We start from the raw sequence: 20,121 nt of genomic DNA on the forward strand, positions 1-20,121 counted from the left end.
TGTACCTTGTAACAAAAGTTATGTATCACCACTTGTAACCGGAAAGTTCCTGACTCTGCATAATGCAGAAGAAGCATTCATAAAGTGCTGTACCTGTATAATACTCAGTTTCTTCCTGAAAATGATTGCAAACACAAATTCTTTGGTATTATTATCTTCATTTAATTTGTCTTAAATGAAAAAACACAAAAGAGAATGAAGCAAAAAGCAAAACATTGATCATTTCACACAAAACTCCAAAAATGGGCGAGACAAAAGTATTGGCACCCGCAGCCTAATACTTGGTTGCACAACCTTTAGCCAAAATAACTGCAACCAACCGCTTCCGGTAACCATCAATGAGTTTCTTACAATGCTCTGCTGGAATTTTAGACCATTCTTCTTTGGCAAACTGCTCCAGGTCCCTGATATTTGAAGGGTGACTTCTCCAAACTGCCATTTTTTGATCTCTCCACAGGTGTTCTATGGGATTCAGGTCTGGACTCATTGCTGGCCACCTTAGAAGTCTCCAGTGCTTTCTCTCAAGCCATTTTCTAGTGCTTTTTGAAGTGTGTTTTGGGTCATTGTCCTGCCCATGACCTCTGAGGGAGACCCATCTTTCTTACACTGGACCCTACATTATGCTGCAAAATTTGTTGGTAGTCTTCAGACTTCATAATGCCATGCACACGGTCAAGCAGTCCAGTGCCAGAGGCAGCAAAGCAACCCCAAAACATCAGGGAACCTCCGCCATGTTTGTCTGTAGGGACCGTGTTCTTTTCTTTGAATGCCTCTTTTTTTCTCCTGTAAACTCTATGTTGATGCCTTTGCCCAAAAAGCTCTACTTTTGTCTCATCTGACCAGAGAACATTCTTCCAAAACGTTTTAGGCTTTTTCAGGTAAGTTTTGGCAAACTCCAGCCTGGCTTTTTTATGTCTCGGGGTAAGAAGTGGGGTCTTCCTGGGTCTCCTACCATACAGTCCCTTTTCATTCAGACGCCGACGAATAGTACGGGTTGACACTGTTGTACCCTCGGACTGCAGGGCAGCTTGAACTTGTTTGGATGTTAGTCGAGGTTTTTTATCCAACATCCGCACAATCTTGCTTTGAAATCTCTTGTCAATTTTTCTTTTCCGTCCACATCTAGGGAGGTTAGCCACAGTGCCATGGGCTTTAAACTTCTTGATGACACTGCGCACGGTAGACACAGGAACATTGAGGTCTTTGAAGATGGACTTGTAGCCTTGACATTGCTCAAGCTTCCTCACAATTTGGTTTCTCAAGTCCTCAGACAGTTCTTTGGTCTTCTTTCTTTTCTCCATGCTCAATGTGGTACACACAAGGACACAGGACAGAGGTTGAGTCAACTTTAGTCCATGTCAACTGGCTGCAAGTGTGATTTAGTTATTGCCAACACCTGTTAGGTGCCACAGGTAAGTTACAGGTGCTGTTAATTACACAAATTAGTGAAGCATCATATGATTTTTCGAACAGTGCCAATACTTTTGTCCACCCTCTCTTTTATGTTTGGTGTGGAATTATATCCAATTTGGCTTTAGGACAATTCTTTTTGTGTTTTTTTTCATTTAAGACAAATTAAATGAAGATAATAATACCAAAGAATTTGTGTTTGCAATCATTTTCAGGAAGAAACTGAGTATTATCTGACAGAATTGCAGGGGTGTCAATACTTTTGGCCACAATTGTATAAACTTCTCATCAAGTTCTTCTTAAGTGCCGTATATACTCGAGTATAAGCCGATCCGAGTATAAGCCGATCCGAGTATAAGCCGAGGCCCCTAATTTTGCTACAAAAAACTGGGAGAACTTATTGACTCGAGTATAAGCCGAGGGTGAGATATGCAGCAGCTACTGGTAAATTTCAAAAATAAAAATAGATACCAATAAAAGTAAAATTAATTGAGACATCAGTAGGTTAAATGTTTTTGAATATCCATATTGAATCAGAAGCCCTATATAATGCTCCATACAGTTCATGATGGGCCCCATAAGATGCTCCATAAAGGTTGATGATGGGCCCCATAAGATGCTCTATACAAAATATGCCCCATATAATGCTGCACAAAGGATAATATTGGCCCCATAAGATGTTCCACAGAAAAATATGCCCCATATAATGCTGCACAAAGGTTAATTGTGGCCCCACAACATGCTTCATAATACAGTATGCCCCATATAATGCTGCACAAAGGATAATGTTGGCCCCATATAATTCTGCACATGCGGCACAAAGGTTTATTGTGGTCTCATAACGTGCTCCATAATATAATATGCCCCATGTAATAATGCTGTTGCTGCGATTAGAAAGAAAAAAAGACATACTCACCTCTCGTCGCTGGGTGCCAGGTGCCGGTGTCCTGAGCAGGCGGGGACACCGGCGCGCTATGAGGGCCAGGTGCCAGTGTTGCCGCTTGCTCAGGCCCCCGACACTGGCTATATTCACCTGTCCCCGCTCCACTGCCACGCGCTGTGAGTATGTCATTTTTTTTTTTTAATCACAGGGACCGTGACTCGTGTATAAACCGAGGGGATCTTTTTCAGGGGGCTGAAAAATTCGGCTTATATACGAGTATATACGGTAAATAAAAGTATATTTTTGGACTTTGGTCTCCCTCATTCATCTCCATAACATCTGGTCCAGGCCTGCCAAGTACAACAGAAGCATGCAGTCTGTAGATTCAGGAGGTATATACCGTATTTTTCGGACCATAAGACGCACTTTTTTCCCAAAAATTTTTTGGGGAAAATGGGGGTGCGTCTTATGGTCGCAATATACTTACAAATCCTGTTGCGGCTGTCCCAATGCATCCTCCCTGTTCTCTGTGGTGCGGTGGTGTCGGGGCTCTGTAGTGTGGCTGCAGCGGGGCTCTGTGCTGCGTGGGGGGCTCCGCCGGCATTTCATTAAAGCCCGAAAGCCCCTCGCAGCTCCGTTGCTGCAGCGCAGTGGCCTCCAGAAAGATGGCCGCCGGGAGCGGCGCATACTCATATTCAAATCACGGCAACGAGATCTCGTCTCCCGAGATCTCGTCTCCCGAGATCTCGGGACAAGATCTCGGGACAAGATCTCGTTGCGGAGATCTGAAACTGAGCAGCGGACATCTTTCTGGAGGCCCCTGGCGGCCATCTGTCCGGAGGCCCCCGCGTCGTAACAACGGAGCTGCGGGGGGCTTTCGGGCTTTAACGAAATGCAGGTGGAGTCCCCCACGCAGCACAGAGCCCCGCTGCAGCCACACTACAGAGCCCCGACACCACCGCACCACTGAGCACAGGGAGGCTGCATTGTGATCACCACCACGGGACCGCCGCAACAAGATTTGTAGGTATATTGTGACCAGAGCACAGCCACCCCACAGACACAGCCACCCCACAGAGCACAGCCACCCCACAGAGCACAGCCACCCCACAGAACACAGCCACCCCACGGAATTCGGACTGTAAGACGGACCCCCATTTGACACATTATATTTTTCCCTATTTTCCACCCCAAAATTTGGGTTGCGTCTTATGGTCTGGTGGCAAAATTTTCAGTTTGTCTGATTTTTCTCTTTATAGGTATATTTTTGAGTAAAATGTAAATTTCTCTTTTATTCTATAAACTACTGACAACATGTCTTTGAATTTCCAAGCACTAAATTTTGTATTTATTTTCGAAAAATGAGAAATGGTCAAAATAACAAAAAAATGCAGTGCTTGCAGACCTCAAATAATGCTAAGAAAATAAGTTCATAATCATTTAGAAACAACAATACTAATGTTTTAACTCGGGAAAGTTTGGAAATCAATATTTTGTGGAATAACCATGATTTTTAATCATGCGTCTTGGCATGCTTTCCATCAGTCTTTCACACCGCTTTTGGGTGACTTTATGCCACTACGGGTACGAAAATGTAAGCAGTTCTTTGTTTGATGGCTTGTGACTATCCATCTTCCTCTTGAATACATTCCAGAGGATTTCAATGAGGTTCAGGTTTGGAGATTAGGCTGGCCATGACAGAGATATGATGTGGTGGTCCTTCATCCACACATTGATGAACCTTGCTGTGTGGCATTGTCCTGCTGGAAAAACCTGTCCTCAGAGTTGGGGAACATTGCCTGAGCAGAAGGAGTCAACTGATTTTACAGGATAATCTTGTATGTGGCTTGATTCATACGTCCTTCGCAACGATTAACCTGTCCAATTCCCACCTTGCTGAAGCATCCCCAGATCTTCATCGATCCTCCACCAAATTTTACAGTGGATCCAAGACACTGTGGCTTGTACCCCTCCCCAGGTCTCCTTCTAACCATTAGATGACCAGGTGTTGGACAAAGCTGAAAATTAGACTCATCAGAGAAGATTACCTAACTCCAGTCCTCTATAGTCCAATCCTTATGGTCTTTGGCAAACTTCACCCTGGCTCTCCTTTGTTTCTCAGTGATGAAAGGCTTTTTTCTAGCTGTGCATGACTTGAGCCCTACCTCTAGGAGCCTATTACGATCTGTTCTTGCTGTGCACTTTACCCCAGCTGCCATTTGCCATTCTCTTTGTAGGTCACTTGATGTCATCCTGCTTTTGCTGAGTGACATTCGAATAAGATGACGGTCATCCCGGTCAGCCGAGAGTCATTTTTGCCCTCTGCAGGTCTGTAGCTTTGTTGTCCCCAATGTCTGCTACTTGACCTTGTTGTAATGGACTGCCATCTTAGAAATTTTAAGGATGGAGGCAACATGATAATCACTGTATCCTTCTGCTATTAAAGCCAGAATTGAGCCCTCCTTTTCCTCACTCAAGACTTTAAGACTTTTCTTTTCAACTCCTTTGGCATGGTTAAAAGTTATTTTTTCATTCCTATTACTTTTGGCATATTACTAGCACTTGTTTTGCCATCCAGCTTGTTCTATTGCAAGAGGATAGTGAACAGGATTTTTTATACTTTCCTTTAAATAAGATTTTGTTCAGGTGATCACCTAGTCAGAAGCACATTAAGTAGAATGTGGTGGAATTCAACTGACACTTGAATGGAATGGCAGTCAGACATTCTGAGAAGCTGATGATTGTAAAACGGTGCAGTGGTCTCTTAATTTTTGCCAGAGCTGTGTGTGTGTGTGTGTGTGTATGTGTATATATATACAGTCTATATATATATATATATATATATATATATATATATATACATACAGTACAGACCAAAAGTTTGGACACACCTTCCCATTCAAAGAGTTTTCTTTATTTTCATCACTATGAAAATTGTAGATTAACTCTGAAGGCATCAAAACTATGGATTAACGCATGTGGAATTATATAATTAACAACTGAAACAACAGTTGTGAAACAACAGAAAATATGTCTTATTTTCTAGGTTCTTCAAAGTAGCCACCTTTTGCTTTGATTACTGCACACTCTTGGCATTCTCTTGATGAGCTTCAAGAGGTAGTCACCGGAAATGTGCCCTGTCAGGTTTAATAAGTGGGATTTCTTGCCTTATAAATGGGGTTGGGACCATCACTTGTGTTGTGCAGAAGTCTGGTGGATACACAGCTGATAGTCCTACTGAATAGACTGTTAGAATTTGTATTATGGCAAGAAAAAAGCAGCTAAGTAAAGAAAAATGAGTGGCCATCATTACTTTAAGAAATTAAGGTCAGTCAGTCCAAAAAATTGGGAAAACTTTGAAAGTGTCCCCAAGTGCAGTGGCAAAAACCATCAAGAGCTACAAAGAAACTGGCTCACAAGAGGACCGCCCCGGGAAAGGAAGACCAAGAGTCACCTCTGCTGCAAAGGATAAGTTCATCCGAGTCACCAGCCTCAGAAATCGCAGGTTAACAGCAGCTCAGATTAGAGACCAGGTCAATGCCACACAGAGTTCTAGCAGCAGACACATCTTTACAACAAGTGTTAAGAGGAGACTTTGTGCAGCAGGCCTTCATGGTAAAATAGCTGCAAGGAAACCACTGCTAAGGACAGGCAACAAGCAGAAGAGACTTGTTTGGGTAAAGAATACAAGGAATGGACATTAGACCAGTGGAAATCTGTGCTTTGGTCTGATGAGTCCAAATTTGAGATCTTTGGTTCCAACCACCGTGTCTTTGTGCGACGCGGAAAAGGTGAACGGATGGACTCTACATGCCTGGTTCCCACCGTGAAGCATGGAGGAGGTGTGATGGAGTGGGGCTGCTTTGCTGGTGACACTGTTTGTGATTTATTCAAAATTGAAGGCATACTGAACCAGCATGGCTACCACAGCATTTTGCAGCGGCATGCTGTTCCATCCGGTTTTCGTTTAGTTGGACTAGCATTTATTTATCAACAGGACAATGACCCCAAACACACCTCCAGGCTGTGTAAGGGCTATTTGACCAAGAAGGAGAGTGATGGGGTGCTACGCCAGATGACCTGGCCTCCACAGTCACCAGACCTGAACCCAATCGAGATGGTTTGGGGTGAGCTGGACCGCAGAGTGAAGGCAAAAGGGCCAACAAGTGCTAAGCATCTCTGGGAACTCCTTCAAGACTGTTGGAAGACCATTTCCGGTGACTACTGCTTGAAGCTCATCAAGAGAATGCCAAGAGTGTGCAAAGCACTAATCAAAGCAAAAGGTGGCTACTTTGAAGAACCTAGAATATAAGACATACAGTATTTTCAGTTGTTTCACACTTTTTTGTTAATTATATAATTCCACATGTGTTAATTCTTAGTTTTGATGCCTTCAGAGTGAATCTACAATTTTCATAGTCAAGAAAATAAAAAAAACTCTATGAATGAGAAGGTGTGTCCAAACTTTTGGTCTGTACTGTATACATACTGTGTGTGTGTATGTGTATATATATATATATATATATATATATATATATATATTGTGAGGTGCCAAGGGGAGAGTTACTAGAAAACAGGTATGTTTCTCCCCGTTTCATTTCATATGTCTCCCTGTACTGATGATGAAGCCAGTTTATTTCACTGTAATCCAGTCCTGGTTTACTTAGTGATCAGCATGGGAAGGACTGGTAGTTCCCCCTCCACTAATTCAATCCAGGTTTTGGTTTCCTGACTGGTCCAGCTGATATAATCAGGAGGAGCTGGAATCTCTCAGTCTATGTCTGCTGAGCTGGGAGCTGACACAGTAAGATAACATGGACTTGTTTGCTGTTATATAGGTTTATTTTGTAGTTAGCCTGCTATTGTTAGTTAGTGGCCAGACGGCCTTAGACGTTTTATTTCATGTTTGGCATGTGTAACATTGAATAACAAGTGTACACAATAAATATGCCGTGTCCATATTGCTAGTCTGCTGAAGTGACTTCATAGCCACACGCTTGTGCCAAAGCAAAGATCCCAGCTGAGCTATCCCCCACAAATGGTGTTTCGAATGCGGGCACTTGTGGCTGCTGGACTGTGACTGCAGAGGAAACGCTGTGTATGTCCTGGCTGAAAGCTTCTGCGCTTTTGAAGAGCCAAGAGTCCAGTAATATGGAGGAACTAGTGAATCAGTTATTGCAAGCAAATGTGCAACAACAGCAGACTAATGCTTGCTTCCAGAAGGCTCTGGAGCAGCAACACCAGATGCAGCAAGAGCAGTTGGAGGCAATAAAACAGGCCTTGGTTCGGCAACCCCGAGATGAGGGAGACCGTGCACAAAGCGCTGTTAGTGCGCAGAAAGCCGTACAGAAGACTTTGCTTAAAATGACCGCAGACGATGATGTGGAAGCATACCTCACCGTGTTTGAACGTATTGCAGAACGTGAGCACTTACCACTGGACAGATGGGCTGAGGTAGTGGCTCCATTTCTGAGCGGAGATCCACAAAAAGCCTATTACGATCTGAGTGGAGCGGATGCTATGGACTATATCAAACTCAAAGGCGAAATCCTGGCAAGGCTGGGAGTAAACACGTATGTACGTGCACAGAGGGTGCATTTATGGAATTTCGTGGAGCATCAGCCAGCCCGCTCACAAATGCATGATCTCATCCATCTAGTAAAAAAATGGCTGCAACCGGAGGCTTTGACGTCCGCACAGATGGTGGAGCGTGTTGTTCTAGACAAGTACCTGCGGTCCTTACCCGCTAAGATCCAGAGGTGGGTTGGACAGGGTGACCCAACTACCGCTGACCAGTTGGTGAATATGGTCGAACGCTACAATGCTTCTGAAAGCCTACTCCAAGGGACGTTAGCACCCCACTGGCCCCCCAAGAAATCGCTGGAGAGTCCTGCGAAACCTACTCCATCTACAAAAGAAGAGAATGTCACATTGAAGGGTAGCAGACCTACAAAGGACTATGGAGGTGGTACGGGCTCACATCAAGCCAGCAGACCTCGTCTGGGATCTCCATCGAGGAGACAAGGGCCTATACAATGTTGGCGATGTCGCGGGCTTGGCCATGTAGCAGCTAACTGCCCTATGACTACAGAGCCAATGGACTGTAATGCTATGAGGCGTCTTTCATTATATGTGCAGTCAGTCTGTGTGGCGGAGACCCTCACGGGAAATGAACAACACGTGTGCCATGTCGAGGTTGACGGTTATAGTGTGAATGCCGTCTTGGATTCCGGCAGTCAAGTAACTTTGGTACATGCCAGTTTGGTGGACTCTAGCGCCCTAACGAACTTAACCGTGGGCATTAGTTGCATCCATGGGGATACTAAGAACTACCCCACTGCCTGGGTTACTCTTGCCACGCCAGTAGGGACCAAAAGACATCAGGCGGCAGTCATAAAGTCTATGGGACACAGTGTAATCCTGGGGAGAGACTTTCCCTTATTTTGGGACTTGTGGAACTTCAAAAGTGGCATGAACCCTCTAGTTGAAGACGGTGCTCCGGAGCTAGCCCCTGAACCATTGCAGCAAGACGACGGAGAACTCATCTCAGAGGAAGTACTAGAATCTGTGGACTCTCCTCTGGCTGTGTATGCAGGCGAGGCAGACCAGCTAGAGGATGTTTTAGAAATGCCTGACCTTGAGGTGGCCCGTGGTAAGTTCGGGACCACTCAGCACCAGGATCCTACTCTAGCAAGGGCGTGGGAAAACATAAAGGTCTCCGAGGGAAGACCATTGTACCCAGGGGCTCAAAACGAGTTCGAACACGTGGCGGTGCAGCAGGATATGTTGTATCACATAGACAAGGTGCGAGGGGTGGTGGTAGAACAACTAGTGGTACCTAAGTCCTTTCGCCAGGTAGTTTTGGAGTTGGCACATAAACATCCCTTGGGAGGACACCTGGCGGTAGAAAAGACAAAACACCGTATTCTGCAACGTTTCTTTTGGCCGGGTCTAGTGGGAGACGTGACCCAGTACTGTCGGTCATGTCCTACGTGTCAATTGACCGCACCTATGTCACATTTTAGAAGCCCCTTAGTGCCCTTACCAATAATAGAGGTGCCCTTCGAGAGGATAGCAATGGATATAGTCGGGCCATTAGTTAAATCTGCCAGGGGTCATCAGTACATTTTGGTAGTATTGGATTACGCCACGCGTTATCCCGAAGCAGTGCCCTTGCGGAATGCCAATGCAAAATCAATTTCAAAGGAGCTTGTTAATATGTTTTCCCGCACCGGCATTCCGAAAGAGATACTTACGGATCAAGGGACCCCCTTTATGTCTCGTATACTTAAGGATTTATGTAAACTGCTAAAAATCTCCCATTTGCGTACCTCAGTATATCACCCTCAGACTGATGGTTTGGTGGAGCGCTTTAATAAAACCCTAAAGGGAATGTTGAAAAGGGTGGTGGATAAGGACGGGAGAGATTGGGATGCCCTACTACCATACCTCCTGTTCGCTATACGTGAGGTACCCCAATCCTCCACAGGCTTTTCACCTTTTGAGTTGGTTTATGGGCGGTGTCCTAGAGGCCTGTTAGATATTGCCAAGGAGACTTGGGAACAAGAGGTGACTCCTTATCGCAGTGTAATTGAACACATAACACTTATGCAGGACCGAATTGCAGCAGTTATGCCAATAGTTAAAGAGTGTTTAGAGCGTGCACAACATGCCCAAAGCACGGTATACAACCGAGCGGCAAAAACACGAGTCTTTCAACCCGGAGACAGGGTGTTGGTATTGGTGCCTACCATAGAGAATAAATTTCTTGCGAAATGGCAGGGACCATACGAAGTGCTGGAACGAGTAGGTGAAGTAAATTATAAGATACACCAACCAGACAAGAGAAAGCCCGAACAAATATACCACATAAACTTGCTTAAGGCCTGGCGGGACAGGGAGAGTCTGGTGGCAGGAGCTGCCCTTGAGGATGGGCCTCGAGGGGCACCACCTTCTAAGGTAAAGGACCCCCAGGTAGCTCCGCCAGAAGTGGGTATTGCAGACACGCTATCCGAAAGCCAAAAACGAGAGACCAGGGAGTTCATACAGAGGAACGCAGATATTTTCTCGGAACTTCCTGGCCGGACTCACCTAATTAAACATGACATTATTACTGATCCACAGGCGCGGGTACGGCTTAAACCATATCGAATTCCGGAGGCTCGGAGACAAGCCATTGCCCAGGAAGTGAAGAAGATGTTAGAGCTCTGGGTCATTGAGGAGTCCCGGAGTGATTGGGCTAGCCCTATCGTACTGGTGCCCAAACCCGATGGGACTATCCGATTTTGTAACGATTTTCGGAAAGTAAACGAAGTATCGAAATTCGATGCCTACCCGATGCCAAGAGTCGATGAACTGATAGAGAGACTGGGTTCGGCTAGGTACATATCCACTACTGACTTAACAAAAGGTTATTGGCAGATTCCCCTCACGGAATCAGCCAAAGAGAAAACTGCCTTTGTTACGCCCCAGGGATTATTCCAGTACCGAGATATGCCATTTGGGTTGCATGGTGCCGCAGCCACCTTCCAACGTCTAATGGATATTGTCCTAAAACCCCATGGCCAGTATGCATCTGCGTACTTGGATGACATTATTATCTTTAGCAATGACTGGGACACGCATTTGTCAAAAGTACAAGCCGTCTTAGACTCCCTAAAAACAGCTGGGTTGACTGCCAATCCCAAGAAATGTACTTTGGGATTGGAAGAGGCTCGCTATCTGGGATATAGCATAGGGAGAGGCGTCGTGAAGCCTCAAGCCAATAAAGTGGATGCTATTCAAAATTGGCCACGACCGGGAACCAAAAAACAGGTTGGAGCTTTTTTAGGTATCGTTGGTTATTATAGGCGGTTCATCAAACATTTTGCGACCATCGCAGCTCCTCTCACAGATCTTACCAAGGGGTCGAAATCTGTCACAATAAAGTGGAACGCAGAAGCAGAGGAGGCCTTTCAGCGATTGAAAACAGTCCTCTGTGACCAACCAGTGTTGGTTGCACCAGACTTTAAACGGGAGTTTATTGTCCAAACAGACGCCTCTGGGGTGGGCCTCGGCGCGGTTTTGTCTCAAGAAGTAAATGGCGAGGAATACCCAGTGGCCTATCTAAGCAGAAAGCTTACGAGAGCAGAAAAGAACTACAGTGTAGTTGAGCGGGAAGCCCTGGCTGTGAAATGGGCCCTGTGCACCTTGCGCTATTATTTACTAGGTCGCCAGTTTAGGCTAGTGACGGACCATTCACCCCTAACGTGGATGTCCCGGGCAAAAGAAGGCAATGCACGGGTGACACGCTGGTTCTTAGCATTACAAGGGTTTAAATTTTCTGTTGAGCACAGGGCGGGTACAGCGCACAGAAATGCAGATGCGTTGTCTAGAACGCACTGCTTGGTGATTCGTCGTGTCCGACCCCATGGGCTCGAACAGAGGAGGGGGGTGTGTGAGGTGCCAAGGGGAGAGGTACTAGAAAACAGGTATGTTTCTCCCCGTTTCATTTCATATGTCTCCCTGTACTGATGATGAAGCCAGTTTATTTCACTGTAATCCAGTCCTGGTTTCCTTAGTGATCAGCATGGAAAGGACTGATAGTTCCCCCTCCACTAATTCAATCCAGGTTTTGGTTTCCTGACTGGTCCAGCTGATATAATCAGGAGGAGCTGGGATCTCTCAGTCTATCTCGTCTGCTGAGCTGGGAGCTGACACAGTAAGATAACATGGACTTGTTTGCTGTTATATAGGTTTATTTTGTAGTTAGCCTGCTATTGTTAGTTAGTGGCCAGACGGCCTTAGACGTTTTATTTCATGTTTGGCATGTGTAACATTGAATAACAAGTGTACACAATAAATATGCCGTGTCCATATTGCTAGTCTGCTGAAGTGACTTCATAGCGACACGCTTGTGCCAAAGCAAAGATCCCAGCTGAGCTATCTATTCCCCACAATATATATATATATTTTCCCCTTGTGAGATTGAGGGGCCTAATTCCAGCTTTTCCTGTTGGACCTGTGATTTCTATCTACACCACTGTGTATAGGATAATAAAGTGGAATAAAGTTGTTATGGACTAACATTGTGCAGTGACTCTGTTTTCCTTATAGTGACGGATATTTCTTTTTGCTAAAACTGATTTTTTTTTTCTTCATTTTAAAACTTTTTTTTAAACCTTTTTAAACATCTCTCTTTAGTGCGATCAAACAACATACAAGCCTGTGATTTCTCCGGTGATGCACTGTACTACTGTAGTGCCGTGTATCATCACTGCCTATCAGTGTAATACTAACGGCCCCATACACATGAGATAAGTGTTTGGCAGACGGGTATCTCTCCCGACTCCCCCATACGCACATATATTCCAGCTTTCCTGTGGTCTGTATGAGAGAGTCGCCTCCAGACTGCTCTAGAGGAGGATTATCTACAGGAAGAACAAACGGATTATCCTCTGAAATTCAGGATGCCAGATCCTTCTCTGCGCTGACATCATCTGTCGGGAAAAATATGAAAACCTGGCATTCAGCTTAATGCTGTGAGAGATAATTTTAATTATTTTCCAAATTGTAGTACTGAACAGAAAACGTTTTGGTCACCCGGACCATCATCAGTTAGTACTGTTATGATTAAAAGGTTTCCTAAGGACGCTTTTAAATAGCCGGATGTGTCTGCAGTCAGTGGCTTGTTTAGCATATGTCCGCCGTCTGAATGAAGAGGAAAAGTGCTTTTCCTCTTCATTAAGACCTCTGACAAAGCATAATAAGTTGAGTGCCAGGTTTTCATATTTATTACTACACGGTTTGTGAACCTTCCTCAGGCACTCTCCACAGTAGTGCTCACAGTGTTTCTTCTCATCATCTGTCGGGAGGTATGAGGGCTTTAAAAGGTAACTTATTGGACGCTGTATGTCTTGTCTGTTTCTAAGAATTGTTGGAGCCAAATTTCTTTGGAAATACTGTATTTAAATATCTTATTTTTTCTGGCGTTCATGGAGACTTTGGCATCAAATAACTACTGTCGTGTTGTTCTTATAAAAAAGCTTTAATAAAAGCCTCAAACTTCTGTGTGTGACTCAGACCTGAGATCTAACGTGATAGAAGATTACAGTGCGGGGAAGACGGGAAACCTTCATATAGACGGCCGGTGGTGATGGAGTCAGTGACGGACTCTGGCCAAATAGGTTTCTAGAGCCGTAGTAGAAGATGAAGATGTCGTCCTCATCATGAAGTAGTTATTTCTCCTGTCCCGTGTAATGAATATCTCCTGCAGTATTGCTAATGCCGATTCCAGTGTCGGTAAATGAGACGAGAATTAGCGTTATGGAAGATGAGTCTATGAGGAACGTATTCAGCTGCCGACTCCGAGGAAGAAACTGCTTGTTGTCTGTGGCCTAAAATATATAGGTTTTATTAGTAGATGTAAAGAAGAAAACTAAATACTGTAAAATAATAAAATCTCATATGTTTCCCTGATTATCTCCAGTAATTGTATTATTACACAGGAGTTTTATGATGTTCCATCAGCTCATCTACTTCTCATTCAGGTCTCTACAATATTGGATCCTCTCAGTGAAGATCTTCTGTATAAGAGTATTTTCCTGATTTGCTCCTCAAGGATTAATATGGACAGAGACAAGATGGCGGAGAGGATTATACACCTCACCCTAGAGATCCTCGTCCGGCTTACTGGAGAGGTGAGAGATTCTGATGACGTCACATTACATCATTCTTATCTATGGGAATAACAGATGGACAGAACTGGAGAGGTGAGGACTCTGGAAATGTCTGTAGTGAGATTTATTAATGTGTCTCTCCATAACCAGGATTACACAGTAGTGAAGAAGACCTCTAGTGAGCGCTGTCAGGACCCTGTGTCTGAGGGATGGGGAAGACCTCTGAGGCCATTCACAGTGCCTCCATCTCACCCCCTGATACATGAGGACATCAATGACCAGAAGATCCTGGAACTCATCTACAAGATGAATGAGATGCTGACTGGAGAGGTGACACTGCTGGGAATGCTGGGACATTATACAGTAATGCAATGAAGTGATCGGGGGATGACGGTATCATTGTATGTGTCAGGTTCCTATAAGGTGTCAGGATGTCGCCGTCTATTTCTCCATGGAGGAGTGGGAGTATTTAGAAGGACACAAAGATGTGTACAAAGACGTCATGATGGAGGTTCCCCAGCCCCTCATATCTCCAGGTAATAGGACTAAATACACAAGGCCTATAATTATCTGTATTTAAATAATTAATTTAGTCCCTGTGTTTGTTTCCTCCAGATCTAGCCAGTAAGAGGACAACACAAGAGAGATGTCCCCGTCCTCTTCTTCCACAGGACTGTAAACAAGAAGATCTGAATGTTCCTCAGGATGATCAGGTAGATGGAGAGAAGGTGTCATGAGATCTCCCCTTTGATGTGTAGATGGCTGTGAAGGTCTTGTGCTCAGTCTTGTTTTATCCACCAGTATTATATGGTTTATACTTGTGTAATGAGAGCAGTTGAGATGGCAGTATTAGAGCTGATCATAGAGGTGACTTCTCCATCTGTCTGTGACTTTTACAATATTTGTTTCAGGGTGAAGATCTGACCCATATTATTACTACGGAGACTTATGTGAGGGGTGATAAGCCGTGTAAAGAGGAGATTCCTACATATGACTACCCAGGTGAGTAGTAACCACTAAATGCAGAGAAGTCACACATTGTTCTCAGTCAGCGGCTGTGGCTGCTTTATCAGTGGTGTAGTCCAGCTGTATCATAATTTTGTGTTCACCATTTTGCCGCTGGAGCACAACATTTTCTTTCACCCATAACTGATCAAATGATTTTGGACATTGTAAGACAACCTGCAGGACCCTCCTACGTAAATTAGAAATCACTGACTGTTACCTGTATCTGTAAACTACAAAGTCAAATGACAGCAAGCGTAGAATGTGCTAACAAGTTAGAAAATCTTTCCAAATAAACTTTTATGATCGGCCTCTAAGATAGAGATGCGCGAATATGTTCGAAATACGATCGCCAAACATAAATTCAGCACGAATATGGCACATTCAGATTCGTGATCGGGATAAGGAGCAAATTTTTAGCAAATCAGAAAAAATCGGTAACATAAGTTAAAAAGTTCCGGAAAATATTTGCGTTGCCACTAAAGTATCTTCAGCACTCTGACTAGGATAGTGGTGGTGTATTATGAGCATGGGGCACATGTTTGATGAGGGTAGTGGTTGAGGAGAGCTTAGAGTAGTGACTTGCTTGTAAAAAATTTTTCTAACTTTATGTGTGTCTAAGAAGGTGGCTGGGACCATCAATTGCCTTCTCTGTTCTGAATAAGGAACACCGTTGTTGTGTCAGCTTCCTCATGTTTTCTAATGTTCTTGCAATGTGTAATGTGTTGTATATGTTCTCTTAATGTTTTACACTGTAATGTGAACGTATTTGTACATGTTTAGCGTAGGGATAGAGTACTTAGGGTTAAACAATTGGGAGGAGTTAAAAGGGAAACTGTGCAAAGCCTCTGAACTTAGAGAAAGGACTTCCTGCTCTTAGAGCAGAGCCTGAGTAGGCTTGCCCAGGGCAGGACATGCACCATAGCAGGGACAGAGGATTTCCCGGTCGGGGGGATAAAAGCTGCCCTAGCTTGACGGGCGGCATGGACAGACACTGTCTTTGTGGGATCGTCGTCAGGAGAACAACGGGGTTCGGGATGAAGATAAGAGCTGGTGCCATGCAACATACAGAGGCTGCAGGAAAAGTACAGGAAATATTGTCTTGTTTGCACTGTGTTCAGTAAAATTGTTCAGGACTTGTGGACTGATGACTGAATTGTGGTCCAAGATGGCGCCAAAAACTGTCGAGAAGAAGACATTCAGTGGCGCGAAAATAGAGAGCGATGCCGCCTTTTGTGGGCGTCATGAAAAGAAATTGCCACCGAAAGGAAAAGGCAGTGGCCTGAGCCGAGGCCACAGCCCACTGTGATTAATTCCCACTCGAAATGGGTGCGGGCGAAGAAGTTTCAGCCTTTCCAGCAGAATGTGAGAAAATGGGTGGAACAGCCAGAAGTGAATCCGCCCACAAATGGGAGGAGCCCAGAAGGATGAGACAACATGTCGGGAGAGGGGACACCATTGCCTGACAACATGCAGAGGTGAAGCATGTCCTTCCGCGGTGGCATCAGATGCCAGGACTGGAAGGAATCTGTGGCCCGGGCGGAGACAGGTTCCCTGCACCTCGAGACCTGTGGATGAGCAAGTGGGAGGTGTGGTACCCTTTTCGATGGTCAGACAAGCAGGCTGTCGAGGACAAGGATATCCCTGGACTGGCTGAACTGGAACCGGAAACGACCTGGAAAACCCGGGAGGCTGTTCTGAGAGGGGTCGTCGTGACTGTAGTTTCCGACTCTTGCGATTGCATGAAGAAATCGTCACTGGGCGCAGCAGCGGTGAGTAGAGAACCCGTGTCCAACCAGACTCCTATCAACTCCTACTGCCTCACCTCCCACAGCCCCGCCATCTTCGCCGACTCTCGATGCTTCTCCCGGCGCCTACCTGGAGGAGTCCAGAGAACATTCTCCTGAGGAGGACCGGTGGATCCAAGGAGTAATAGAGGAGAAAAAATGGCAAGAATACCGCATTGTGAAGGAGTCACAGCGCCCCGGCGGGGAAGCCTTGTCTGCCCGGGTGACCAGCGGCGTTATCAGGTACTTTAACCCCATGAGGGGTTACGGATTCATTCTGGAGACTGGCACAGAAGGTACGGTATACGTAAATGCCGGATCAATTGCCTTTGCGGGTCCCCTTCAATTGTGGGACTGAGTCACCATGGATAAGGAGCAAGGGCCCTGAGGGCCATATGCAGTGGCTGTAAGGATGACCTTCAGTCTGGAAGAAGGACGATCGCAGGAGTCCCAGTGTTGTAGGCGACTGACTACAGCAATTGTGGACCCTGCAGCTAGACAGCAGGAAGCGGCGCATGGACAGAATGTGGCAGCCGCAGATGAATCGCCAGAGCCGAAAGATCTGGGAGCCATGGAACCGCCGCTGGAGGGAGCACGGAGTAGGAGAAATACTGGAGAATGTTCCTCCAGCGGATCCTCAGCTCACACGTATATTGTGGTGCAGGGTCCAAATGCGTCCCACTATTTAACCAGTGGCCGCGTATAGACTGGTGCGGCCTTGTTTAATGTTGCTGTGCCGGTTGCACATGCTGGATGGAAGAGACTGTTCCACGTCTCTGAAAGGGCAATGACTCTATGTGGCAACAGGACTGGGTGTCAGTGGTGGCCAGTGCTGTCACGAGCAAAGAACTTTTTGTCTGTTTTCTTTCCCTCTCCTCCAAGTTTTAGTTGTGCATGTTGTGTACCCCCTGCTAGGTTACGGGACTAGAACCCTGCAGGGATTAATCACTATGGACTATGAGTGTGGCTTCTTTAACAACTGAACTGTTTTTAACCTTGAACTTTACCCTTCTTTTAACCCTGGACTGTCCCCTGTTAAAAGCAGCCCACCAGTGTTTAAAGGCCCATGGTCTGCTCAAAGGAGGGATGGGAGAGATCTGTGCAGGAGGACCCGAGGTGCGAGCCGGGTCAGGACTATATGAACTGTCGTTAAGTTGGCCATGGGGCCAGTATGTCATGGATTTCCTGCATTTGGATACCTGGAGCAGGAAAGGACTAGCCTGAGGGCCTAATCCGTTGCTGTGATATATGGGTCCTTGGAGCAAAGGGACCGGGGTCAGTCAGACCCACATTAAAGGAACTTGGACTCTTTGGTGTTAGGGCTCCAGCCAGGTGGAGCCGAAGTCACAGTTGAAAAAAAACTGTATTAACTTTCTTGATGTTTACAAATGCTAATTGTTTACAAATGCTAATTGTTTTTTTAAGTTTACAAGTGCCATCATTTTAGAAGGGAGGAGTGTAAGGAGGTGGCAGGGACCCTGAATTGCCTTCTCTCTGCTGAATAACAAACACCGTTCGGCTTCCTGATTTTCTTGCAATGTGTAATGTGTTGTATATGTTCTCTTAATGATTTACACTGTAATGTGATTGCATTTGTACATGTTAGCGTAGGGATAGAGTACTAAGGGTTAAACAGTTGAGAGGAGTTAAATTGGGGACGTGCAAAGCCTCTGAACTTAGAGAAAGGACTTCCTGCTCTTAGACCAGAGACCGGGCTGGCTTGCCCAGGGCAGGACATGCACCAAAGCAAGGACAGAGGATTCCCCGGACGGGGGAATAAAAGCTGCACTAGCTTGACGGGCAGCGTGGACAGACACTGGCTCATCGGGATCGTCCGCATGTGAACTACGGGGTTTGGGACCAGGATAGAAGCCATGCAATATACAGAGGCTGCAAGGAAAGTGCAGGAAATATTGTCTTGTTTGCACCGTGCTTAGTAAAGTTTTACCTCTGGAACAGAACTGTGGCTTGTGGTGTTTCCTGAGACATCGTCCCCTGCAACCAAAGTGACTATGTGCTGAAGGTAATTAACTGTACCACAAGACTGGGACTTCACCTTTCTTTTCATGTGCAAGGTGCCGGGGTGCTCACTGACTGCGGCTTAGTAGACTCGCCCACTACTACCACCCCATGCCACCTTGTTACATGTGCACATTGCATGTAGCCAATCAGGTCACAGGAAACATCCACAGTGTCCTGACACAATGTCTTGTGTCATTGGCTGCTGAAATCACATGTCCTCTATATAAAGAGCGGACATCTTGTTTTAGCGCCATTTTGTCACTAGCACAGCGCAGAGATGCTGCTCCGTACGCTGGGCCTTGGCGCTGATCGATTTTAGCTAGATAGCTAGGCGGTTGTTTTTCCAAACTCAGACAGTTTAGATAACTAATGTCCTGTGTGGTTGTAAAATCGAGCTTCCAGTAGATTTTTTTTTTTGTGCCATTTCTGAGGTCCGCAGACAAAGACAGCAGGGCACATTTAATAGAAGTGTGTTGTGCACTGCTTCTATTGTGCTCCATGCATGAGTAGACCTTTCTAAATCTTATTTTTTCAGTTGCTAAACGTGATACAGCATGCAGTATAAAAAATATATTTTTGGCAATTGCTAACATGATTCAGCACGCCATATCTCACCTTGTCATTTGGTGGGGGTAAAATTCAGCTGTGTGTAGAGCAAAAAAAAAACCAACATTTTTTTTCCTGTTACTAAATGTGATGCAGGTCACCATATCCCACTTTGTCATTCAGTGGCGGTGAAATTGTTCTGTGATTTCACCTGTTGCACAGTAAAAAAAAAAAAAAAAAAAAAAAATTTTGCAGTTGCTAACGTGAATCAGCACGCCATATCCCACTTTGTCATTCAGTGGTGGTAAAATTGGTCTGTGTGCAGAGCTCTTGCACAGTAAAAAAAAATATATTTTTTGCAGTTGCTAATATGATTCAGCATGCCATATCCCACCTTGTCATTTAGTGGTGGTGAAATTTAGCTGTGTGCAGAGCTCATACAGAGTAAAACAAAAACATTTTTTCCAGTTACAAACGTGATACAACTCGTTCACAGTAAAAAAAAATCTCATGTTTTCTGTTACTACCGTGCTACATAAAGCAGCCCACATTTTATATTTGAATTATTTTGGGCTAGTATTATGCTCCAGCCAGGAGTTCACATTTCACAGTATAAATTATTTGTGCTCATAGCGTGGTCTTTAAAGCATGCCACGTTTAAGCATTAAACAGTTAGGCTGAGTTCACACGTGGCGTTTTTTTCGCGTTTCCGCGGCGGTTTTAACCGCGCGATTTTGCCGCGAAAACGCGAAAAATAAGCATCCCATGCATTCCTATGGGATTCCGCAATGCTGTGCTAATGCTGCGGTTT

The 20,121-nt window shown here is 45.2% G+C and overlaps 1 protein-coding gene across 1 annotated transcript in view; it reads left to right on the top strand.

The window, feature by feature from the left end:
• The window catches only part of LOC141055839 (uncharacterized), a 64,053-nt gene that overhangs the window by 14,988 nt on the left and 28,944 nt on the right, over window positions 1–20,121 (top strand). Inside the window, exons 2-6 of the mRNA XM_073552549.1 lie at window positions 13,822–13,971; window positions 14,101–14,280; window positions 14,363–14,486; window positions 14,566–14,663; window positions 14,862–14,952. Coding sequence (XP_073408650.1) covers window positions 13,822–13,971; window positions 14,101–14,280; window positions 14,363–14,486; window positions 14,566–14,663; window positions 14,862–14,952 — 643 coding nt within the window. The remainder of the gene's footprint in view (window positions 1–13,821; window positions 13,972–14,100; window positions 14,281–14,362; window positions 14,487–14,565; window positions 14,664–14,861; window positions 14,953–20,121) is intronic.

This window comes from Dendrobates tinctorius, unplaced genomic scaffold, assembly GCF_039654945.1.
Source record: "Dendrobates tinctorius isolate UK_male_01 unplaced genomic scaffold, ASM3965494v1 ptg000192l, whole genome shotgun sequence".
Classification (NCBI taxonomy): domain Eukaryota; kingdom Metazoa; phylum Chordata; class Amphibia; order Anura; family Dendrobatidae; genus Dendrobates; species Dendrobates tinctorius.